The following is a 27163-nucleotide window of genomic DNA, read 5'->3' on the forward strand; positions in this document are numbered from 1 at the left end:
CAAAATAATTACATACCATGGTAAGTGCTATGATGGGGAGAAAAGGGTGCTATGGAAGATAATACAATAGAAAGGAGGCTAGTATGTTGGAGGGTCAGAGAGAGGGGGCATTCCTGGAGCTGAAATTTACAAAATGAGAAGGGGTCTCACAAGGGGAAGTGCCTTTACTGAAAGGTGGCACAAGTCTCCAATTTATGAAATTAGAAAAACCTTGGAATGTTTATGAAAATCAAAGAAAAAGAAAAGCAAGTGTGGTGAGAGTCTGCAGAGGGAAGGGAATGCAGAGCGGTGTGAGCTGAGGTCAGGGAGCTAGAAGGGCTTGGATCAGGCAAGGTGTCGTAAGTTATAGGAAGGAGTTTGGATGTATTCTCAGTAAAACTGGAATTCATGAATTATGAATAACTTTATGTCTGAATAGGTTTTTTTTTCTGTTAGACTGAGGGTGAGTCCTACCCAATCTCATACCTTTAGCATCTAGCATGACAAATGCTTAGTAACAACTGTTGAACTACATGCATCCTAATTTATGGTCATAATTTGGCTAACTGTTGGCTTACAAAAGCACAAATAAAAGGAGAAAAGAGAAACTTGCTGGAGGAAACAGATTTGGAAGAGAGAGAGGAAAGAGGAAGGAAATGAGAGAGAAACTCTGCACTTCTATTCACTCCTTCCTTTCGCATTCAGGAGTGGGTGCTGTGTTGGGCACTCATGTGTGAGGAGGGGTGCTCTTCAAAGTGAAGTAAACTGAGGTCCAGAAGTCAATGGAAGAAACAATGTGCTTTGCAAATGTCAAGAAAACATGTTTTGAGAATTATGCACTAAAGAGAAAGAAAGGAAGTGGTGGTGAGCTTATTTTACAGTTCCCTACAATGGCCACCACCAATTAGCATACTGGCCCAAACAGGGTAGTTGACAACTAAAAATATAGCTTTGGGGGTAGATGAAAGAGAGAAACAGCCTATAACTGGCCACTTTCATGAGGTGTTTTGGCAAACTTGTCGTCCCTTATTTGGGGAAAGTTTACACACACACACACATTTTAAAATATTTTATTTATTTACTTCTAGAGAGACAGGAAAAGAAGGAGAAAGAGAGGGGGAAAAACATCAATCAGTTGAGAAACACTGATGTGTGAGAGATACATTGATACCCCCAACCGGGGACCTGACCTGCAACCCAGACACGTGCCCTGACTGGGAATCAAACCAGCAACCTTTTGGTTCACAGACTGGCGCTCAGTTCACTGAGTCACACCAGCCAGGGCGAAAGTTTATATTTTAAGACCCTTTTTAATATATCCTCTGAAAAGTTTTGTACAAAGTTAGCAAGTGTAGAAAAGGTTTGCCAAGGCAATGTGCTAGTGTGAAAAGAAGACGGTATTTCGCTGTCAACAGACGAACAAGAAATAGCCACTAGAACAACACATTTACATCTGTAAAATGTTAAGTATTCATAATCTTCCTCAAATCAGTACAGATGTTTGCTCAAATAAGCAACAACTATTTATGAATTTGGGGATGCTTAATATTTTGGATAAAGAAACATTCTGAGATAACCAAAGGTTAGAATATAATAATAATACACACACTACAAAAGACTTTCAAAAACTGGAATGTGCAAATTAGGAAAATCATAAGCAGCTCACACTTTCCAATTCAGACCACTTTTTAAAATTCACAAATACTATATAAAATTCAAAAATAAAATACTAGAATAGGGACTATAAACACTATAATGAGAAAGGAAATAGCTAAGCATTTCCATTGTGTAATGAACAATACTGCTGTACTGATTCCATTTTGGTTTTTAGCAAAGCCTCTTACCCGGAGCCCATGGAAACGAGGATTACTGTAGAAGAGCTTCATCTGCTCAGACGGTAGTGGTCCTAGCACCTTCTGAATAGTAAAAAGTTGGTCAATTTCGCTTTCTCCAGGAAATAAAGGCTGTCCGTCGCTAAGCTCCCCAAGAATACAGCCCACTGACCACATATCTACGGACTTTCCATAGGGAGCTCTGAAAAGCAAGGGGGGAGATTATCTTGGTAACTAAAGAAATGCGTTTCAATAATTTCCAAGTTATTTTGAACAGATTCATGATTTAAAGTACATTTATGTATTTAAGGAATTAAAAAGCGCCATGTGGAAAAAAGGGAGGCTATAAAAATAGGAACTATGGATATTCAAGTACAAATTCAGGACACAAGTGAATAAATCTATGCTAATAAAACCATCAGTTTAATAATAACTTAGCATACACTAAGTTGAAATCTATTCACATTCGAGTATATTTTGAACATGAACACCTTAATAAATCTAAACACAGTGCACACATCTGATTAACACCTCACTTGGGGAATAAAATGCTCCCAAGAAATTTATGTTCTAGGTCAGCAACTGTCAACTCATGGTAGACATAAAATAATTTCAAAATTCTGTGGCACACCAAAAATATATATTTTCTGCTGACCTGACAAAAAATAGGTGTAATTTTGATTGATTTACACAAAATAATAATAATTACCTACCAAATTGCTCCATGTGACTTTTTAAAAAATCAGGTACCTATATTTGTATATAAGGATTTCTTGTACCATGAATTAACCAATCAGACACAATCTAATTATGCAATGTGACCAATAAGATGCAACTCTATTATATAACCTGTATGTTCATGGCTCAAGACGGGGTATTCACACCTGATGGCTATTGTTATATTGGCTATTGTCATTTTTTTATTTGACAATCTCAGGGAAAAGAGGTCAGTACCCCTGACTAAATAGTCAAGTACACTGCATGTTTTAAAAATCACTGTTCCAGGTAATTATCCTTCTGCTCTCCAAATGTCAAAAAGTTAAATCTTATCCATTTTTTTGAGTTCAGTCAATTAAAATTGACTACTGACTTATGCATCTTCTTAAACAATAAGCACTGAATATTATTTTAACCTTTGACTGCACAGTCACAATTGCTAATAGCTAAGATGGTACTAAATGCTATTGTATTATTTACTTGAATTTATTTGTACTCTGTAAATGAGGCTTTATGATAGCTATTCCCCTCAAAGCATTTTTTCCCCATTATTTAGGGTTTAGCTCTCTTCTAGGATCTGAGTTTACTGTTATTAATGAATGCAGGTTATACACAAGAATCTAGGTATCGCCCAAACACCATTAGATACATATCCCAATATCTAATGCCTTAAGGTAAATTATATATAGCAGATTAAATAAGAAACTGTATTTTCTTTAGTTTCAAATATAAATAATCTAAGCTTTAAGAAGGGAAATCCAAAATAAAATATCTGAAAATTCTACAATACCATAATGGTATAGCAGTGATACAAAACTTTTAACAAATATTCTAAATTAAAGCACAGTTAACAATATACAGAATACATTTCTAGGACAATAAATCACTGAACAATAAGTCAATATTTTATCTCATTTCCTTCCCACAAAAACCTAAGAAGAACCATATTAGGAAACTCCATGTAGTTTTTTTTGTTTTTTGGGATTTTTTTTTTTGGCAGGTTGTTGGGGAGGGAAGGATACTGGTCTTTCTCTATACCTATGACAGAGAAAACGTGTGCTAGATGGAGAAACCTATGAAAAATCTCCACATGCCCAGAAAATCTCTATATGCCCACTCCAATGTTATTTTTCTTCTGTCAACTGATTTGAATAATTTATACAGCTGGAACTACTTTGAATGTTAAAGACAAAGTCTTGAGAATGTACAAAAATGTAAATTCTTAATCAAATATCAACTGATATGAATGGAACTTTTACACAAATAACATGGTTCTTCAACTAGTATTGATACTTGCAATTATTAATTAGCAATATTCAATTTGGATCAAATTAGTTAGAGTCCTCATCTACTTTGGGTGCCTTCCACACATCACTAAAGTTTTCTGATAGGTATATTATTAGGCAGCAAATACTCTCTAAAGTCTTGCAATAAGGTTGTCCTCAGAATTATCTTGTTGGGGCCAACTTACAGACAAAACCATATTATAACGAGTCCCTCTACCATATCTGAATCCTCAGATGGGGTCTATGAATGATCTAATTTATATTTATTTCTTCTTTGGCAAACACTGTCCAGTAAATTCAAATTACAATCCTACCCAAAAGAAATGGACTATGCATCCCAGTGAGTCCAGACAGAGGTACATAGATGAAACAGACAAAAATAACCTCTGTGGACATCCACATTCTTAATGTCAAAGATTATTCACAAAGGTGGCGGCAATGATTCCCCCCATTTCCATACATCTCCCACTTTGTAATGTGACTCCACCACTCCTCCTGTCAAGAAGTGAAGTTCATTTCTCCATCCCTTGAATCAGGACCTGGTCATATAATGTGCTTTGGTCGATGAGGCAAAGACATATAAACAGAGGCTTGAAAACTACTTTTGGTTTGGGGCTTGACCTAATGCTGCAGAAAGTTTTTCTGTTAGTACACAAAGAAACTTGGACTAGCCTAATGGAGGATGAGTTTCCATTGGACACAGATGGTCTGTCTCAGCTAAAGCCCCATAAACCAACCAGCCTCCAGATGACCCAGAGACTGACTGCAGCTACATTAGTAACTGCAATTGAGACCAGCAGAAGAACTACTCGGCTGAACTCAAGTTGATGACTCCCTCAAATCACTGGCACTCAGAATCATAAGCAAATAAAATGGTGTTTTGTTTTATGGCATTAAGTTTTGGGGTGATTTGTTACACTGGAATAGGTAACTGGTATTTAATTAACTGACATTCTTATTTTCCATAGATGATCCCAGAGCTAATGATATAGGATCAGCAGATATGCAGATGTCATTCTATGTGGGTAAGGTAACTCACCCAAGTAAGAGTTCTGGGGACCGATACCACCTGGTGGCCACATACTCTGTATAATTAGCATTATTGCCTTCTGATAGATTCCGAGCAAAACCTGAAAGAGAGCAAAGTCCACAGGTGTAACTTTGAAAAAGAAATAACTTCATGTTGGCAAAATATTTCAATGCTAGCAATATTTTAAAGGAACATCAAAAGAACATAATGACTGGTATTGATCAGCTGTTTATTAATAGTGTCCTTGTTATTTTAAAAGTTTAGTCCACTGTTCATATGTCAATTAAGGGGGAGGGTGGAAGTGGGGGAGGGAGGGGGGGTTCAGCTGGGGTGGGGTGGAGGGATGGGGAGAAAAGGCACACAACTGTAATTGAATAACAAAAAAAAATTTTAAAAAAAAATATGTATTCACTAAAAAACCAGTCTCCCTCTATGCTAAAGAAATCCATGTTTTCAGAATTATCACATGCTTTAATAAGCATTCAGAGCATATTTTAAAAATAGTTCTCCCAATAAATACAAGTCTTGGGAACAAAATGAAGTTCCACAAAAGCCAAGAAGTCAAAGCTAAACTAACGATTTAAAGAGAGTCACTATATTTGGCTATGTGGGACATTCATAGTATTTCTGTATCTACTGTTGCTGATCAGTTCCAGCCATTATATAAACAAGTAACGGTTGGCAATGATGAAAACAAAGCAGGCCAAAACTATTTCCATCTCCTAATGTGACTGAGAGGCATATTAGAGGTATCTTATTTACTTTATAGACTCTATTACTATTTCCTACCAAAACCTTTTCAAAAGGTTTTAGGGTCACAAAATAAACCAGCAGTTAAGTTAATTACCCATCTAACTCACCAAAAGCAATGTGGATTCATTGTGAATAGCTATAGAGAACCTGAACATTAAAATTAGAGGTAAAAATTAAGGTGTATATCAGTTTTGAAAAGTGGAAAAAAGTATTTACTGAAATGGAACACTAAAAAGCAAAAACAGAAAAACAAAACACTAACTTCAGTTAATCAATACTTCTTTGTAAGATATATTTGAAGAAATATTAGTATCTTTTGGGGAGGGGTGGGGGGAAAGGCAGAAAACTGTACGTGAACAACAGTAAAAAAATGTTAAAAAAAATAAAATAAAACCCTGGTGAATGAAAAAACAAAAGAAATAATAAAGCATAAAATGCCCCCCTCAAATTAAGATGCTGTTTACAACAAAGAAGAAGAAAAAAAAGAAATATTAGTATTTTTTAATGGGGTTCCTCCAGCTAAACAAGGAAGTTGCACGCTCTAGGAGGGAAGGTAATTAGGAAGTCCTTTTAGGGGATGCCCAGGGCATAGTGGTGCTGCCATGTGGAATTTCGGACCATTTAAAATGGCCTTTTCTTGAAATGATACTAGGCCAGGGATATCCTGTTCCTATTACTAATCATTCCACAGGCATCTTTTATAACTTGCTTTACAAATTTCAGTAACCAACCCCATGGTTCATGGATGCACAACAAAGGGTCTATGAGGTGCACGAAGTCTCAGTACTTGGTGGTTATCACAATTATGGCTAGAAAGTAAAAAAAAAAAAAAAAAAGGAAAAAAAAAGAAAGTAAAAAATCGGTATTATTCCAGAAAATCATCAAGCTGAGGAAGTGCTAAAAATGCCATGATCAAAATCATTTAAATACAGTGCTCAGTATTTTCTTTTTATTATCCTAAGCACTTCTTCAAATATTTAGGATACAGCAGAATTCATCTGTGTAATATTCCTTATCACAAAGTATGAAGAAAATTAAGTTCTGTAAAACACTTTTCCTTAAGCAGGTAGGTTCATAATATTCAAGTCTTTGAAAATATTGAGTAAAAACAACTACACATGCTTCCAATTGCTACACTGGACAAAATCAGTCATCCTAAAGCGAATTCTTACAATGTTTCCATGTCTCACTTGTACGCTCCATCTCCTAAGTACTAATCTAACTTTTGTTTACAAAATGAAATGTCTTCTCATTTATATGTGCAGGTTTATAATTGTATGTGATTATATTTGAATATTTGAAAAAATAACATTAAAAAAGCCAACTTATTTTTCAACATATGGATGAAACAAAAGTATAATTTAAAAAATGACTCATGACAAATATCCTGTATTTTGAAAACTTTTCTGAATTACTTTAATGTAAATGTTTAAAAGTGTTTAATACAGAGTTTTATATGTGGAAACAATATACAATTTTCTACTAGCAGAGAATGTAACTCAAAAACTTCCTTACACATTCAATCAGGAGCTGAAATATCACACATAAATTACTAATCTCATTCATTGAACATTTAAAGAGAATAGAATTGTTCTAAAAATGTCTTTTGACCTCACAGATATATAACTTTTGCATTTATACCACATGCACACGTGTGTTTACATAGGCATATTTTCGTGGTTTATGATTATGCCTAAAACAATTTTTATCAACATTTAAATATAACCAGAGACATTGAAGTTAAGAACAATCTAACAATGGGCAGGGGGGAGTGGGGAGGGGATAATGAGGAGAGGGGATTACAGGAACACATAGACAAAAGGACACATGGACCAAATCAAGGGGGAGGGTGGAGGTGGGGGAGGGGGGGGGGGTTCAGCTGGGGTGGGGTGGAGGGATGGGGAGAAAAGGCACACAACTGTAATTGAATAACAATAAAAAATTAAAATTAAATCTAAAAAAAAAACTAAAACAAACAAAAATATTAAAAAAATATTTTTATCCTACTCAAACCAGAAAGCCACAATGGTATTTCCTAGAAAACTCTTTATCTGGGGTCATTAAGTGCCAGACCTATGAATGCATTCACATGCAGGTATTTGCTTTGAATTCTCATTAAATAAATACCACATGATGAATTTTTAAAAATGGTAGACAATAGTATCCACAGCAAAGACAGAGTAGTAATCTCCCTGCAATCAATTTTTTCAACATATGACCCAAAAGAATGCTCCTCTGCTACTTTAAATCAAAACATAAAATATACTTTTAATATACCTATAAAAGGTATCTATGTGGTATAGTAACTTAATTTTCTACAGTTGTCTCCCCTTCACAGGGGCTAAATTCCAAGACCCTCCCAGTGGATGCCTGAAACCACAGATAATACTGAACCTGTATGTGCTGTTTCTTCCTACACATACATGCCTTTTCACGTAAAAGAAGCATGTTACAGCTTCTCTTGCACTTTGGGGCCATTATTAAATAAAATAAGGGTTACTTGAACAAAAACAGTGGTGTACTGAGACAGTCAATACGATAACTGAGACAGATACCATGATTCACATCCCAGGCGAGACAGAGCAGGAAAGCATGAGATTTTATCACACTACTCAGAACGACACAATTTAGAACTTATGACTTATTTCTGGAATTTTCCATTACATATTTTTGATACTCAGCTGACCATGGGTGACTGAAAGTGCAGAGAGTGAAATTACATTTAAGGGAGGACTACTGTATTTAAAGGGCTCAATGTATTTTTAACTTACCAAAGTCACACAGTTTCAAAACATCATTGTGGCTGATTAAGAGATTTTCTGGTTTTATATCTGGAGAATCAAGATTAAAAAACAATTATTAAAAAATGTCCCACGTACTACTGATTGACACCCTTAGATCACTATAAGAGCATTCAACTAGAACTATCCAGAATAATTTGAATAGAAACCTGTGGCAGTGAAAAGCACAACAACATATTTTATGCTGCTACATAAAAGTTTCAATTAATTTCTTTTTGAGGAACATGCAGACCACAATTTCAAAAATATTTTCCCTTTAAAAGTTAAAGGCATTAATTGTACCTCTGAAAGGAATTTAAGAATGATTGAATCTAGGCCACCACATTTTAAGAAACTATTTTTACTTTATAAAATACTAATAACACAAATTTTAGAGGTACAATATAAAATGCTTACACCCACCAGATAACTTAAAGGCACATATAGAGAGTAAATACCTAGCATTGTATTTACTGGAGGAAAAAATACATATAAGATACATTTTCTGTTATGATTTTCTATATCATTTCTACATTTACATATCTCTTTAGCTTTTCTATGTGGTTCACAATTATAAATGTCTAAATGCTGAAGCTATATTGAATGAGTCAAGAGAAGATTTCTCATTTTTTCCATGGCTTTTTGAAGATGTGGTGGGAGTTGAGGAGTAGAAACATCAAGAAGAGGCAGTTTAATTACCCCCTTGGGAGGCATCTCACAATTGCATTTTTAGAGTATCCATCGTCTATATCATATGGTAGAAGTGAAACTGGAGAAAGGGAAGAGGTATGAGTGAAATCTGTAAATTTCAGAATCATGGTTTCTACTGCTAATTCCTACCCATTGATTCACTATGCACTTAATGAAATCAATCTATCACTATGGAAATGCAGCTAAATCAGTTCTTTATTAATGTCCTCAAACTGCATAATATAGACTGTTATTTTATACTAGACACCAGACTGACTTGGACATCTATCCATGCCATCCCTGCTAAGATAACTGCTATGAAAGTCAAACACAAGAGAAATATCAACTGTCTCAATATAGAAATAATAGGAGTTGGCATTCTTCACAAGCTATTCTTAAAGTGAGGTTATTTTTAAAGTGATATCCTTTTGTCTGTATATAGGTAAATTAAAATGTAGCATTCACTTATTTGATAATTCAGAGACAAAAAGTGAATATAGCAACATTTTCTGACAAATATCTTTTAGCTTTATTACTGGATCTATTTGTGTTCCATTATTGTAAATGTCTAGAATACAAAAGAGATTATCAGAATATAAATGGTGCAGAGTTAGATGGTGCTCAGAAAGTAATTTCCCTTTTATTGTTATAAACTACGCACCTCATGACAATAAAAAACAAGTGTTGAAGGAAGTATAATCATGGCTTTTATGTCAACTTGATCATGCATACAAGCTACAAAAATGGGCACTTTTCAGTAACAGGTAGGAAAAATTAGGAGGTGAAGGTAAAGACTGGAGATCTTGGTCTCTAAGGGAATCAGCAGTGACAGTCAACACAGTGTGTGTGGGGGGGGGGCGGAGGGGTGTTGTCAGCGACTTAGGGACTATTTCTAAAGCCTGATTTTGGGTTTGTTTCACATTACCTGGTCTACCTGAAGGACCAAAGGAGACTTGGAAGGCAAATGATGTCTGATATCTATACTTTCAAAATGTATGTAATCTAAATGGAATGTCAGCGTCTATGTAAATATTCTTATGATAGTAATATGTAAAATATTTCATTAACTTTATTTGATGTTTTCTTTAATATCTTCCATTTCAAAAATTCCATACTTACCCCTATGAACAATATCATTCTTATGGCACCAGTGAATAGCTTTGATTAACTGATAGATATAACTTTTTACTTTTTCAGGTGGAACTCCATTTGGCATTTCTTCCAGCAATTCAAGCATATTCTAAAAATTAAATAGGGAGCCATTAATCTCCAAAATTAGATAAGCCCATAAATCATGTATTAACAATTTAAAAATGCATCTTAGGTGATAATTCATCCAATACTCAGCCTGTGTTTTTAAAAATTATTTTGCTTTTCATCTATAAATTTTTTCATGTTGAAGCAGGATATTGTATTAAATTAAGGTGATTTTTTAAAGAGAATTTCCATCTTTACTACTCCCCAGTGTTGTCCCAAATTATAACCCTGTGCACTTTTCACTCTCCCTGAAAACTTTTAGGCAACATTTTAGCAGTTTTCAAAGGGAAAGCAACACAAAGAAGAGATAAGACACTGTAATGTATAAAGGAGGAGGGGAACAGTCATTTTCACACAATGCATTGTGCACTTTTAATATAACTTTGCAATAAAACCAAGCCTTGCAAATATTCCTGGGAGAACAGGAAAATATTCTTAAAAGAAATAATCCCAAAGATCAGCAGTGATCAATACAATCAGAACAAAAATTAAAACAGGTTAACCCGGGCTGGCGTAGCTCAGTGGATTGAGAGCTGGCCCGTGAACCAAAGGGTCACCGGTTCGATTCCCAGTCAGGGCACACGACTGGGTTGTGGGCCAAGTCCCTAGGTGGGGGTGAGTGAGAGGCAACCACACATTCATGTTTCTCTCCCTCTCTTTCTACCTCCCTTCCCCTCTCTCTAAAAATAAATAAAATCTTTTAAAGAACAGGTTAGAAAATACTGCTGAAATAAAAATTCACAGACTCTAAAATAAATCAATATTCAAAAATTTCAGTCTGGAGTGACCATTCTGAAGTTTATGACATTTTTTTCATTAAGTACAAACTCCACTTAACTGGTCTCACTAAATTTCTAGATGAACCAAACATTCTCCACCCCCTCTGTAAAGCACAAGACTGAGACCCACAGCACCATTAGTTTATTGTTTGTAGATGACCATCTAGGACAGCAGTTCTCGAAGTGTGATCTGTGGATCTCTGGAAGGGATTCTCAGACCATGCAGAGGGCCCATGAGGTCAAAACTATTGTCATAATAACACTCGGGCCTTTTTCACTGTGCTGGCATTTACACTTATAGCCCAAAGCAACGATGGATAAATTGGTGGCACTTTAGCATGAATCAAGGCTTTGAATGCTTCAATGCCACACCCTTGCAGTTAAAATAAGAACCAATTTAAGTTAAGGTTGTTTTTGATGAAGCAGTAAAAATTAATACTTTTATTAAATTTCAATTCCTAAGTACATATCTTTTTAGGAATCTACATAATAAAATGAGGAATATACATAAAGCACTCTTTGCTGCTGCACGTCAAAGTATGATGGTTGTATTGAGGAAAGGCACTTGGGCAACTAAGTTGCAAACTAAACAAGCCACTTTTCTTGTAGAACACCATTTTTTAGTTGAAAGAATGACTGACACACAAACATATTTGTTAACATGTAATGGGCTTATTTTTGTTATTTAAATGAATTAATATTTGTATATTGTTCAGTTTTCACTTTTAATATGAAAAAGAGTAACAGATAAAGCCCACTTAAATGAAAAACTCTTAGAGTTCCCAATAATGTTTAGAAGTGTAAAGGAGTCCTAAGACCAAAAAGTTAGAAAACCGCTGCTCTCATACAACGTGACAACTTTGTTCTCACCAGTCACATTGTATGCATATAAAGTCAGATTTTGTTTATAACACACCCATTCCTATTTATAACAGATGCGCTTGTTATTTTAATATAACTAAATATCATATAAACCAATGAAATAATGTTTTTAAAAAGAAATTTGCTGTTTATAAGAAAATTAAGTTTAACACTTTGGAAAGACTTAATAAAGGAAAGCCACCAAACCTACTGCCCTCTAAGCAAACATGAGTGCAACAATCATAAAACATTTGCAAGGACGGATGGTAGTGGTGATCAGGATTCTGCACTGAGATTGCTTTGCAATGGTTTTAAACTTTGCTTCACTTTAAAGAAGCTAGCACAGGGTATCATTCATAGCTAATGTATTGTGGGCATGATGTATGCGAGAAGGACCCATCAGAACATCATTCAGAAGATTAGTACTCAAAAAGCCTTGACCCTACCTCTGAAGAATGCCAAATCTATATTTATGGGTTTTAAGTTAAAATAAAATGTTTAAAGTATGTATACACCATTTTTTAAACGATTCTCTACTTGAATTGCCTTTTTCAATTAACAAATGCATAGGGGGTCCCAAATGCACAGGAGGAATAAAGAGGGCTTTGTAATAGAGAAAATAAATGGTCGCATTTCATATTCAACTCTAAATCCTTCAGGGGCAGAGAGGAATCCATTCTTCTCTCATTCCACAGTAATACAATTTGTAAGTGGATATACAGGTGGCCAGAATGAAGAGTACATCTCTCCTCTGCCTTATGGTTCATGTGGCTATGCAGGTAAGTCCTGGCCATGGGAAGTGATAGCTGGAGCTCTGTCTTTACCTTGAAGACAAGGGCCACATCTCAGGGGTGGTGAGCAGAAAGGCAGAAGCAACCTAGGACTCCTACAGCTGTGGAGTTGCCATACCAGCCTGCACTGCCCACCTTTGTTTGCATTTGTATGAGAAACTTCTCTTTGTTTCAGCTCCTGTGATCTTGCATCTCTGTTATAACCCCCCACCCTTACTTAGAGATTCTTTCTCCTTGCCCTACTGAAACTCGTCAATCATTAGGCACTGCCACTGAAGGAATTGTGTGATGGTCACCCTCCACTGAAAAAACACAGGGCCAGAGCAAGAATCCCAGACCCAGGGGTCAGAAGACTAGAGTTCTTGAAGCGGTTCTGCCACCTACCAGCAGACAGATCTCAGATATGTCAGACTGTCTGAAACAAAGAGGTAATTTCTTCATTTGCCCCCACTAAATTGTTATGAATTGTGAATAATCACCATGAGTAGAACAGAAATAAAAAGGTAAATGAAATAGATGTCAGAATTTTATTATTTGGCGGTGAAAACCGCAAATGGCATAATTATTTTTGACAACTGAAAACTAATATAAAGAACATCTGATTTTACAGCAATCATTTAAAATAACTTTTCAAAAAATATCAAACTTCATTTTCATTTTTGGTGGGGAAGGTTCCTTCCTTAGGAAAATACCAAAATTGACATACAAAAAAGAAACCTTAAAACAGATTTTAGGAAAAAAAAACCCCATAAAACAGTGTTTAAAACAACAAGAAGCCTTTTAATATTTTTCAATTTTTGCTTGTAATGAAGTTACTATACATATTTTTGAAGTTACTGTATTCTTTTAATTAGAAAAAGAATTTATAAAGGCTGAATTATTTCAAAAGCCACATTACTGGTCAGTCGCTCAGCAGCACTGCTCTCCAGTTCCGGACAATGGTGGTGGTGGTGACATTCTGTCATTTATGCCACAGAAAACACCTGGGGAATTGACCTAAAGCAAACATAAACCTCTCCAGTCTTAATCTTCTTTGTATAATAACAAAGGAAGTCAGCAGAGCCACCTATCGAATGATCAAGAAAACCTTTGAAAAGGGACGTCTGGCTCCACTTCATTTTATTCTTATTAAGACACTGGTTTAAGTTCTTGATAATAACCAACTACTGTAGGTCAGCTGCTGTCCAAGAAAATCACAGGCACATAGAATTGATTACTGTGGTGTGCATTTGCCCTTAGGTCATATCATGAACAGTTAACAATTTTTAAAAAGTATACTAAACAAGCACATGGACAACTCGAACAATGTGTGATCTTCTTTTCTCCAGTGCTTCCAATTCCTTAACTGTGGTCTCACCTACCTCTTCAAGCCTTATCGTGTGCCTCCTGGCACATCTTCTCCCCTCGAATATAGCCAAAGCACTGGCAATTCACAAAAGGCTGCTTCATGAGCCCACCCATTCATCACCTTATGTCTGAATCAGACACTCAACCAATGCTTGTAGGATCTTACACGTACCTCTACCATCCTGTACCATTACCACCAACTTATTTGTCTCTCCCTCAGAGGCCTCACTCAGTTTAATTAAAATAAACCAAGTCTAAAAATTACTTGTTGAACACAGATTCTCAGACTTCAGAAGGCAAATCAATACATTGTTTAAACTTAGGATTATATTTATACGGATAAATTGTATAAAACCCATCAATATATTCTAAGACTTCTCTAGTGATTGGGGGTAATACTTTCCATTTTTAAAGTCCTTAAATTATTAGAACATTGAGAAGTCATAGTAAATAATAATACTTCCTTGAATAACGTCAGAAATAGCCCTAAAAAAAAGAATAAGGCAAATCACCACAGCACCAATTAGTGACTTACTTTTTCAACATACTCAAACACCAAGTACAATTTCCCCCTCCGACGAAACGCTTCTTTCAGCTCCACAATGTTTTCCTGTTTGAGAGTACGAAGCATTTTAAGCTCTCGTAAAGTCGTTTCCTTGACCTCTTCATTTTCTAGAATGTAAACAATGGTAAAGAGAGTAAAATTAAAGCTTTCAAACTACTGTTCAGAAATTTCTAAGAACACTGAAAATACTAATTTCACTTTCCACTTTGAGTATTGCATAAGAAGTCTAAGGATGACACATTAAATACCACCTTTTCTCGTTCAAAGGATCAAGAATAACAAGCTTCAAGAAAAGGCTTATTTGACCAGCATGAACCTAATTTTCTGCTTGAATTTTCTTAACCTCCTTATTGTAAAGTGTATGTGTAAAATACAGAGTTCCAGTACCACATATGAACCCACTGTCAGCTTAACACTACATTCTGAGGAAGGAATTTAAAAGCATAAAAAGGAAGCAACCATTATCAGTGTGCAGAGGAGCCTCTATGGAGCATCTGTAGCAGCTGATGTTTTTAAGTTTAGTCTGAAGCTTGGCTTAAAAGAACATTTTATTCCTCAGGCTGCATGGGATTCACCTCAGTGAACAGCAGCCATGTACCAGGCATCCACAATGCAGCACACAGTCAAGTTGCAGGGAATTCTAAGCATGTCTGATCTTCTCTTGGAACAGCAGCTGCTGTAGGTTCCTGTGGCATGTCCATCTGCTCATCCCAGATGGTGTAGCTGTACTGGGGTGGAGAACTTATGCTGAACCAACATCTCCTTCTACGTCATCAATGTCACTCATGATAACCCCCACAGACATGGAGGAAGGAAAGAAGTCACATTAACTCTAATGGATTCATTAACAGGGGGAGTGGGGAAGATAATATTTCATTTTAAATGAGTTTTTATGATTTTTCCAGGAAATTCTATCATATTTACATGTGTATACATAAGAATACAGGTTCATAATTCCTTATCTGCAATTCCAAGAATCCAAAAATCAGCGTAAAAACGGAACACTTTTTCTAAGCTTATGGCACATCTCTTTAAAGGTAAAACCTGAACTGACATAAGACCACTTATAGTCGTTGTGTATGCATCCCACTTAGTATGAATATTCGTTTGTTGTAATTTTGAAATAGTACCTGATTACAAGGTGCTAAAAAACAAACTCAAATTTTCATTCTAAAATCCAAAAGTTATAAATTCTGAAACACATCTGGCCCCCATGGTTTTGGGTTAAGGGCCAGAGTCCTAGCTTCACAGTCTAGGTTGTGTAACCCTCAGGTTCAGGTATTTCTGGGGCAGGGGAGAGGAAGAAAAATGGAGTATGGGGATAGGAGTGGGAAAGATTAAGGCACCTTGTAGGAAGAAATGCTTCCTAAGCAAGATACACAGGAGGAAAAAGCCTGAATGGGGCCAAAGGGGGAGGGGTCTATTATAAATATAGTGCCCGGAGGGAGTACTTCTCAGATTATTCTCTCTCAAACCCCAGTCAAATTGAGTTTAAAGAAACAAGAACTGGTTACACCAATGAAAAGATTCTGCCACTTCAGTAAGAAAACTGTTGGAGAAGGGTAAAATTCAGATTAGGACAAGGCAGAAAGAGACACTGCCTATCAGAGGGAAGCCAAGAACCAGCTGCAGTTAAGGCCAACAGTGGCTTAGGCAGGGAACCAGCCCAGTCCATTGCAGGGGTACTCACAGCACCCACATCAGTGGAAAAGAGCCTGGTAGTAGGGTATCAGTGGGGGCCACCTGGTAGTAGGAGGGCAGTGCGTGTGATGTGATGGGGGACTTCCCATAGCGGCTTACAGAATGGGGGCAGAGGTGGGGGGCAGAGAGGGACAGAGAGGTCCAGCTGTTCTGCTATTTGAGGCTAAGCCAGAGAAGTGGTAGTTTGTGACTGCTAAAGCCTAGAGAACACTAAAAGCCTTTAGTCTTATGAAGAAGGCTAACCTGCCTCTCTGCTATCCCATGTGAGTTATTCTCAAGGTTGGGATACTCAAACTAAAATTCACCTATCTCTAAGACATAGCCCACACACATCTCAGTAAGAAGCAAGTGATCTTCTAATAAGGAAGTGATGCAGCAAGAGATAATGTATTGATTACTCATGACCTGGTTCCTGCCTACTTTTCTATCCTCATCTCATGTCCCCCTTCCCCGCTGCCCTACCCATTAGTCTTTCAGTTTCCAAACAGCTTCAAACTTTATTTTTCAATGTTAGGGCCTTTCCCTCTGCCTAGAACTCTCATTCTACTACAGGGCTGGCTCCTTCAGGTTTTAGTTTAAATGTTACTCCTTTAGTTTTACCTTGTTTGGAAAGCTTCTAACACAAGGTAAAACTAAAGCAGTTCATCATCACCAACCCATTATTACAGGAAATGTTAAAGGGACTTATTTAACAAAAAGAAGATCAAAACTATGAACAGTAAGATGACAATAAACTCACAACTATCAACAACTGTACCTAAAAAAACTCCCAAAACTAAGCAAACAATTAGAACAGGAACAGAATCACAGAAATGGAGATCACATGGAGGGTTATCAGCTGGGAGGGGGGAGGGGGAGAATGAGGGGAAAGGTACTGGGAATAAGAAGCATAAATGGTAGGTACAAAATAGACAGGGGGATGTTAAGAATAGTATAGGAAATGTAGAAGCCAAAGAACTTACATGCATGACTCATGGACATGAACTAAGGGAGGGGAATGCTGGAGGGAATGGGGGGTACCAGGCGCAGGTAGGCAAAGGGGAAAAATTGGGACAACTGTAATAGCATAATCAATAAAATATATTTAAAAAAAATAAATCTCACGAGCCTTGCCCAGAGCACTAAACCAAAGCAGGCCTCCATCCCCATTATTCCTTATCACAATACTCTGAAAGTTTCTTGCAGATCTTCACAACATCTTTATTTACATCTTTATTTGCTTACTGGTTTACCACCTGTGTGGCCACCCCTGCAAACTGAGAGCTCCAGGAGGACAGGCCTCAGTTCTTCTGTTCAAGCATATACACCCAACAACCTAGGACTGTACCTGTAACAAAGAGGGGATCAAACAATACTTCCTACAGGAATGCTTCCACTGGTGCCAAGAAGACAGACATCTTTGCTTATATGCGGCTTGCTCTTACTCCCTTAAGACATGGGCAGCCGCAATCCAAGACCTAGATTTTATATGCTTTTAACCAACTAACAGTGTGAAAGGTGACTTTGAGCAAGGCAATTAACTTGTCATTCATAAAATAAATAAATGGGCATCCCCCATGCATACACATACTCTAAAAAAATCCCATCACCTTTTAAAATATAATAATCAATGATTTCTTTTCATTAAAATCTCATTGATTACAAGCCTAAACCTCACTGAATTTTGGTTCTTTGTTATGTATGCATCATTCAAACCTATACTGACTCTACTTAAGAATGGTTATAGAGAGAATAGAAAGGAATCTTCCAAAAGCAGTTCACAAGATCACTTAATATGTAGTGCCCAAACCACCTGATTTGAGCAGCCTATCGTTTTTAGGAAATGAAGGCTTCTCTAATTTATGCCAGTCATAGGTATTAAAAGTTGAGATTGTAGTAAGTGGAAATGGGCAGGAAGTGGAATTATTAATTTCATAAGTGTAAGAAAATGCATACCCTTCATTACTAGGTATATTCTATCATTTTTGTTTTGCCCAGTGTTTTTAAGATTCCTGGCCTACCCTCAACTTTATGATGAAAATTTGGGCACTAAACAATCACATGATGGGAAAAAGGAAAGCACATTCCACTTAGGCTTGTTTTTTTCATGAGATGTTCAGAAAGTAGCCATGCTCTTCATTGAGGCAGTTTTTTAAAGGTGGTAGCAGAGCCCACTGAAGCAGACACACACACACACACACACACACACACACACACACACACACACACACACACACACACATCCCTGCCTTCTATTTGATAGAATCCCATGGGTTCTTTATTTAGGCCAGCCTCCTCCAGCTTACAAATGAAGAAACCAATTCAAGAAAGAATAACTTTCTCAGGGTGAGTGAAGAGAATGTCACATTGAGTAGAACACAGGGACACAGGCAATACAGTGGAAGGCAGTGAGGGAGCTTTCGAAAGTGAGTTGGAACAGCCAGTTTCAGGTTAAATTCTGTTAGTGCTCAGCTGAATGGCAAAGCAGCATGCTATGGGTGCAAGAGAAAATCAGTGAAGACCCTGTGGTCTGCATTTAGGTTCAGCTAATCACATAGTAGCTGTGCAGCATTGGGCCTTTGGGTCCTCGGCTGCACATTGGGGTTTGGGATTCTTCTAGATGATGCAGAAGGTCCTTCCAGGTGTAAGAGCTGGTACTCCAATGTGAATCCTGCTGATATGCATGCTAGGGGATTTGGTTATCAGTTATCACTGAGGGTGTTGAGCTTAGCACAGATACCAAGTCTGACAAAATTACATAAATTCTACCGAGTGGTGACAAAATGGCAGGGTAGGGAAGGGACGTTAAGTAAGACAAAACAAAACCAAAAAAGCCCCAAAATGAAACTACTTTGAAGCTTGTCAGGAAGGTAAGTTAACACACCTAAAAAATCAGTAAGAGAGACTGACTGAGGTAAAAGAAAATGATTTTTAAGAAGAAAGATCACAGGAGCAAGAGAAATGCACAGATAAGTGATGAAGAGAGAAAAATCTAAAGATGAGCTGAATCTCTACTGTAACTCTATTTTTAAAGAACTGTGGGCTTGTAAAAGAAATCCAGAAATAGCTATAACCTACTTTTTGAAATCAGAACCCTGACATTCCTGTACAGTCAAAGAGGCCCCCCAAAATGGAACTTTAAACAGGTATGCTGGTGGGTGGGGGAGTAAACCCATCCTTGTATAAAACCAAAAGGATACCATGTTTAAGTCCAGTGGCCCTGACTGAAGAGGGAACATCAATAGCAAGGCAACTGACATGGCCAGGAGGGTTTGAATGGTGGTGCTGTCATATATACGAAAAAAGATGAGAACTCTTAAATCTTCAGAGATGAAGGCCGGGCAAAGTACAATGGAAATTTATTAAATCATGAAAGGTGCAAAATGTTCACCAAACCCTAGAAGAATCCCTGAAGTTTGAAAGAGCTCTATTTTGGACATTAAAAGCAAGTGTGGTGAAGTCATGACTAGTAGAATGCTCAAGCTTAGTTAACTGAATTCTCTGTTTAACTAGGGGTTGGAACATTAGTTTCAAGGCCTCTCTTACAGAGAAATCAAGTTCTCCAATTTAAGGACCAAAGATTATAAACTCTTGTTTTGTACCACTATACAAAATAAGGGTCCAGAGTTCCACAATCCAGAGATAAAGGTAGAGCTTTCTAGAGTCTGGGTAAAAATAAGAATGAAATAAATTGGAAGAAAAAAGTGGATGATGAATTAAACATTTTCTTTTGATTAAGAAGAATAAATAGGATATGAGAAGATGGTGGCGAGATAGGTGGGAGCAGAGTCCACTTCTCCTCAACGCCAGTGAAATACCTAGCTGATCTGAGGAGCAGAGTGAACAGCCAACAGTATTCCAGCATATATGAAGATCGGAGACCAAAGATAGAGGACATCGAAAGATCAGACAGTGAGACAAGAAAACCTGGAGTGCTGGAAAGACCAGAGTAAGACTGTGTTACACCCATAAACGTCAGCTCAAGACCAGTGAGCACTGGAGATTAAGGAGACAGCACCACTGAATCCCATTGGCATTCTACCATAGAAGTTCATACCATAAACCCAGGGAGTCAGAATAGATCAATTTAAGAAGCAGAGGCTAACAAGAAGAGTCTCACAAACAATGGGAAGACAAAGAAACAATTCCCAAATGAAAGGAAAGGAGGCAGCCTCAGAAAGAATGCGAACTGAAAAAGAGGCAAGTCAACTATCAGATACTGAGTTCAAAGTAATGGTCATCAGGAAGCTCACTGAGCTCTCTGAGCTCAAAGAGAACTACCAGAAACTACAGGGAAACTACAATGAACTCACTGCAAACTATATCAACATGAAAAAGGAAATAGAAACTATCAACAAGGGCCAAGAGGAAATGAAGAATACAATTTCTGAATTGAAGAACACAGTAGAAGGAATGAAAAGCAGACTTGATGAAGCAGAGGATCGGATCAGCGAGCTGGAGGACAAAGGAGAAAAAAACACCCAGAAAGAGCAGGAAAAGGAAAAGAGGCTCAGAAAGAATGAAGAGGCAATAAGGGAAATGCAGGACAACATGAAACATAACAATATCCGTATCATAGGCATACCAGAAGGAGAAGAAGAAGAGCAAGGGATAGAAAACCTGTTTGAAAAAGTAAGGATGGAAAATTTCCCTAATCTGAGGAGAGAAAAAGTCACCCAAATCCAGGAAACACAGAGAGTCCCAAGCAAGAGGAACCCAAAGAGACCCACTGCAAGACACATCATCATTAAAATGGCAAATTTCCAAGACAAAGAGAGGATCTTAAAGGCAGAAAGGGAGAAAGAGGAAGTAACATACAAGGGAGCCCCAATAAGGTTAGCAACTGACTTCTCAATGGAAAAGCTCCAAGCCAGAAGAGAATGGCAAAAAATATTCAAAGTACTGAGAACCAGAGGCCTGCAACCAAGACTACTTTACCCAGCAAGGCTCTCAATCAAGATAGAAGGCCAAATAAAGAGTTTCCCAGACAAAAGAAGTCTAAAAGAATACAGCTCCACCAAACCAGCTCTGCAAGAGATGCTAAAGGGACTGCTTTAAGGAAAGGAAGGAAAAGAGAAAGACAGAGGAACACAGGTAGGAAAAAATGGCAACGAATAACTACCTATAGATAATAACCTTAAACGTAAATGGATTAAATGCTCCAATGAAAAGACATAGAATAGCTGAATGGATAAGAAAACATGACCCACACATATGCTGCCTACAAGAGACCCATCTCAAGACAAAAGACCTACACAGACTGAACGTGAAGGGCTGGAAACAAATTTTCCAAGCAAATGGACAGGAAAAAAAAGCAGGGGTAGCAATACTCATATCAGACAAAATAGACTTCCAAAGAAGGGCCACAGAGAGAGACCCAGAAGGTCACTTCATAATACTCAAAGGAAGAATCCACCAAGAAGACATACACATTGTAAATATATATGCACCCAACATAGGAGCACCCAAATACATAAAGAAAATCTTGGAGGATTTCAAGAAAGATATTGACAGCAACACAATTATAGTAGGGGACTTTAACACCCCACTGTCAAAAATGGACAGGTCTTCCAAACAAAATATCAACAAGGATATTGTGTCACTTAACAATACACTAGAGGAAATGGACTTAACTGATAAATATAGAGCTTTTCATCACAAAGAAGCAAAAATACACATTCTTTTCAAGTGTCCATGGAACTTTTTCAAAGATAGACCACATGATAGGACACAAAACAAGCCTCAACAAATTCAAGAAAATTGAAATCATATCAAGCATTTTCTCTGACCACAAGGGGCTGAAACTAGAAACCAACCCCAAGGGTAAAAACCCAAAACACTCAAAATCATAGAGACTGAATACTATTAAACAATGAATGGGTCAAGAACGAGATTAGGGAAGAAATCAAGAACTTTCTGAAAACAAATGAAAATGAACTCACAACAACCCAAAACCTATGGGACACAGCAAAGGCAGTCCTGAGAGGGAAGTTCATACCAATACAGGCCTACCTTAAGAAGATAGAAACAGTTCAAACAAACAACCTAACCCTACGCCTACAAGAACTGGAGGAACAACAACAAAGACAGCCCAGAGCAAGCAGAAGGAAGGAAATAACCAAGATCAGAGCAGAGTTAAATGACATAGAGACTAAAGGACAATTCTAAGGATCAATGAATCCAGGAGCTGGTTCTTTGAAAAGATAAACAAAATCGACAAGCCTTTAAGTAGGCTCATCAAGAAGAAAAGAGAGAGGATCCAAATAAACACAATTAAAAATGAAAGAGGAGAGATTACAACTGATACCACAGAAATACAAAGGATTGTAAGAAATTACTACAAAGAACTGTATGCTAAGAAATTTGAAAACCTAGGTGAAATGGACACATTTCTAGACAAATATAATCTTCCAAAACTGAATGAAGAAGCAAAAAACCTGAACAGACCAATAACAGCAGACGAAATTGAAGCAGTCATCAAAAAACTCCCAACACACAAAAGCCCTGGACCAGATGGTTTCACAGGAGAATTCTACAAAGCATTTAAGGAAGAGCTAACCCCTATCCTTCACAGTCTGTTCGAAAAAATCCAAACTGATGGAAGACTCCCAAACTCTTTTTATGAAGCCAGCATCATCCTAATCCCAAAACCAGATAAAGACACAACGAAGAAAGAAAACTTCAGGCCAATATCGCCGATGAACGTAGACGCTAAAATTCTCAACAAAATATTAGCAAACCGCATCCAGCAATACATTAAAAGATCATCCACCATGACCAAGTGGGATTCATCCCAGGGATGCAAGGATGGTACAATATTTGCAAATCAATAAACATAATACATCACATCAATAACTGCAAAGAAAAAAATCACACGATCATATCAATAGATGCGGAAAAAGCATTTCATAAGATACAGCACCCATTTCTGATAAAAACACTCAGCAAAGTGGGAATAAAGGGAGCATTCCTCAACATAATAAAGGCCATATATGAGAGACCTACAGCCAACATCATACTCAATGGACAAAAACTTAGAGCTTTCCCACTAAGATCAGGAACAAGGCAAGGATGCCCTTTCTCACCACTCCTATTCAACATGGTATTGGAAGTCCTAGCCACAGCAATCAGACAAGAAAAAGCAATAAAAGGCATCCAAATTGGAAAAGAGGAAATGAAACTGTCACTGTTTGCAGACAACATGATAGTGTACATGGAAAATCCTATAGACTCCACCAAAAAACTACTCGACCTAATAAATGAATTTGGCAAAACAGCTGGATACAAAGTCAATACTCAGAAATCAAAGGCATTCCTGTACACCAACAACGAAACTGCAGAAACAGAAATCAGGAAAAAAATCCCATTCGATATAGCAACAAGAAAAATCAAGTACCTAGGAATAAACCTAACCAAGGAGGTAAAAGACCTGTACTCACAAAACTACACAACACTGAAGAAAGAAATTAAGGAAGACGCAAACAAATGGAAGCATGTACCATGCTCATGGATTGGAAGAATTAACATCATCAAAATGGCCATACTACCCAAAGCAATTTATAGATTCAATGCAATCCCTATTAGAGTACCCATGACATATTTCACAGATATAGAACAAACATTTCAGAAATTCATATGGAACCATAAACGACCCCGAATAGCTGCAGCAATTTTGAGAAAGAAGAACATAGCAGGAGGGATCACAATACCTGATATCAAACTGTATTACAAGACCACGGTAATCAAAACAGCCTGGTACTGACATAAAAACAGGCACATAGACCAATGGAACAGAACCGAGAGCCCAGAAATAAATCCAAGTCTCTACGGTCAATTAATATTTGACAAAGGAGGCAGAAGCATAAAATGGAGCAAAAACAGCCTCTTCAACAGATGGTGGTGGGAGATCTGGACAGCTACGTGCAAAAAAATGAAACTCGATCACCAACTTATGCCATACACGAAAATAAACTCAAGATGGATAAAAGACTTAAATATAAGTTATAACACCATAAAAGTCCTTGAGGAAAACATTGGCAGGAAAATCTCCGACATTCCACGCAGCAACATCCTCACAGACACATCCCCTAAAGCAAGGGACATAAAGGAAAGAATAAACAAATGGGACCTCATCAAAATAAAAAGCTTCTGCATGGCTAAAGAAAACAGCACCAAATTACAAAGAGAACCAACAGTATGGGAAAACATATTTGCTAATGATACCTCAGACAAGGGCCTGATCTCCAAAATATAAAAAGAACTCACACGACTCCACTCCAGGAAGACAAACAACCCAAATGAAAAATGGGCAAAGGACTTGAGCAGACACTTCTCCAAGGAAGACATTCAGAGGGCCCAGAGACATAGGAAAAGATGCTCAGCATCACTAGCCATCAGAGAGATGCAAATTAAAACCACAATGAGGTACCATCTCACACCAGTCAGAGTGGCCAACATAAACAAATCCACAAACAAATGTTGGAGAGGATGCAGAGAAAAGGGAACCCTAGTGCACTGTTGGTGGGAATGCAGACTGGTGCGGCCACTGTGGAAAACAGTATGGAATTGCCTCAGAAAACTAAAAGTGGAACTGCCCTTTGACCCAGCAATTCCGCTGCTAGGATTATACCCTAAGAACCCTGAAACACCCATCCAAAAGAACCTATGCACCCCAATGTTCATAGCAGGACAATTTACAATAGCCAGGTACTGGAAGCAACCGAAGTGCCCATCAGCAAATGAGTGGATCCAAAAGCTATGGTATATTTACACAATGGAATTCTACGCAGCAGAGAGAAAGAAGGAGCTCCTACCCTTTGCTACAGCATGGATGGAACTGGAGAGCATTATGTTAAGTGAAATAAGCCAGACGGTGAGGGACAAATACCATATGATGTCACCTTTAACTGGAACATAATCAACAAAAGAAAAAAGCAAACAAAATACAACCAGAGACATTGAGGTTGGGAACAGTCTAGCAGTGGCCAGGGGGGAGTGGGGTGGGGACAGTGGGAAGAGGGGATTGCAGGAACTATTAGAAAGGACACATGGACAAAACCGGGGGGGGGGGGGGATGGTGGGGGTGGGGGAGGGAGGTGGGTTCAGCTGGGATAGGGGGGAGGGAAGGTGAGAAAAGGCATACAAATGTAATTGAATAACAATAAAAATTAAAAAAAAAAAAAGAAGAGAGGAGGAAAAAAAAAAAGAAAAAAAAAAAACCCTAAATTGTGTTAACTATAACATAAAGTAAACTTACCTTTGTAATTTTAGTTTCTTTTCCTCAGTCTAACCTTTTATTTACCATGAAGTTTTGGTTCCCATTTTAAATAACGTTCTATTATCACAGAATAATAAGGGCCCCTTGAACTAAATAGTGGTCTACCTTAAAATGTAGTTTCAAAACATTTTACACAGATTTGTGGATACAAAGATATTTAATGAGGAAATAGGACATAGTCATAATCTTTTAAAGCTAACAGAAGGTAATATATACTCTCATAAAATATCCCTTGATATCATCAGTGTGAGAATATTAATTAGCTTGAATGTGGATCAGACCAAGTTCAGGTCCTATTATGGTTTAACAACATTTTTACAAAGTTATTTCTTTATCTTCACAAAGATTTAAATACTGGCTTTAGAAAAGTCACTATGATAATATCAAGAGAATATTTTCAGAGTAACTAATAAGAGATTAATGAGAGCTTTATGACAGTAAGGACAATATTATGAAACTCTATTTTTATTATAATTGGCCTGACTGAAATTTAAGATGATAAACTGTTTCAGAAGAAAGTGGTTTACATGCGGGTTGAAAGGACATCCTCATCTGTACTAGACTATTTATATACACTTCATACTCCAAAAGAGTTGTTCACCACACACATTCCCCTTACTTTCCATTAAGCAAGATACTACTCTGGCAGGAGGAAAAGGGTAAAGACAGAAAACAGAGTATGAGATCTCCCAGGGAGAACTAGAAACAGTAGGAAAGTGTGCCTAAACCAGGACTGAAGTAAAAAAATTATAAGTAATTAGATGTCTTCAGACTATCATTGACATGTTTGGGAAGTATCCCTCTAGAAGTATGTACAGGTGTACCTACAAAGGTGTCCATCTGCAAAGTGGGTGGGTGTACAGAGCAAGAGCAAAGTGGACTTTTTGAACAATCTTGACAATCCACTACGGAGTCCCTGTCAGCCATGAACAACAGTTATGTCAAGTGCTACATCAAGACTGAAGTAATGGAGTGTAATGGGAACACCCTCAGGAGGGGCCAGAATGCCCAAAACCACAAGTATAGACATTTGGATAAGGATTCCATCTGGACACCTATATGCGTGGGACCTCCACCCCTGGTGGGCTCTAAGAAGTCAGAGCTCCTACCACCCAATGCTTGAGCCTGGGGGTCACACTCAGAGCCCTGCCGGACTTCCACTCTACCGGACATGTGCTGCCTCCGGAGCCACCTGGCTTGGAACTGATGCCCGTCTCTCCACCTGCAGAAGCCGCCAGTGACCGGGACTTTGTGCCGGACACTCGCTCTGCTCACTTCTATCATGTAAGCTCCCCCTGTGTGTGACTCTACTGGCTTACTGGGGAGGCCTCCCTAATAAGCCTGGCATTGTGGAAAGATATAAACATTTGTGAGTAACTCCTTTTGAGGATGCTCCCTTGTTCACCAACAGTGGGTGATAAGGCTGCATGCCTGAGGTTCAGTAACTGACAATGGCCCCACAGCAATGAAAGTAGAGTTGGAGTGATGTTTTGTCAGCTCGGTGAAATAAGGGCTGATCAAATCCTTTCTACAATGTCT

The 27163-nt window shown here is 37.6% G+C and overlaps 1 protein-coding gene across 4 annotated transcripts in view; it reads right to left on the reverse strand.

Annotated features, from left to right (window-relative positions):
* Positions 1-27163, reverse strand: part of CDKL5 (cyclin dependent kinase like 5) — a 154973-nt gene that overhangs the window by 35517 nt on the left and 92293 nt on the right. For all 4 annotated transcript variants that reach the window (XM_053917324.1, XM_053917322.1, XM_053917323.1 and 1 more), the window contains 5 exons: positions 14638-14774; positions 10187-10307; positions 8369-8428; positions 4854-4944; positions 1824-2013 (listed from right to left, as the gene is read on the reverse strand). In XM_053917324.1, coding sequence (XP_053773299.1) covers positions 1824-2013; positions 4854-4944; positions 8369-8428; positions 10187-10307; positions 14638-14774 — 599 coding nt within the window. The remainder of the gene's footprint in view (positions 1-1823; positions 2014-4853; positions 4945-8368; positions 8429-10186; positions 10308-14637; positions 14775-27163) is intronic.

The sequence above is a fragment of the Desmodus rotundus genome, chromosome X (assembly GCF_022682495.2).
Source record: "Desmodus rotundus isolate HL8 chromosome X, HLdesRot8A.1, whole genome shotgun sequence".
Lineage (NCBI taxonomy): Eukaryota > Metazoa > Chordata > Mammalia > Chiroptera > Phyllostomidae > Desmodus > Desmodus rotundus.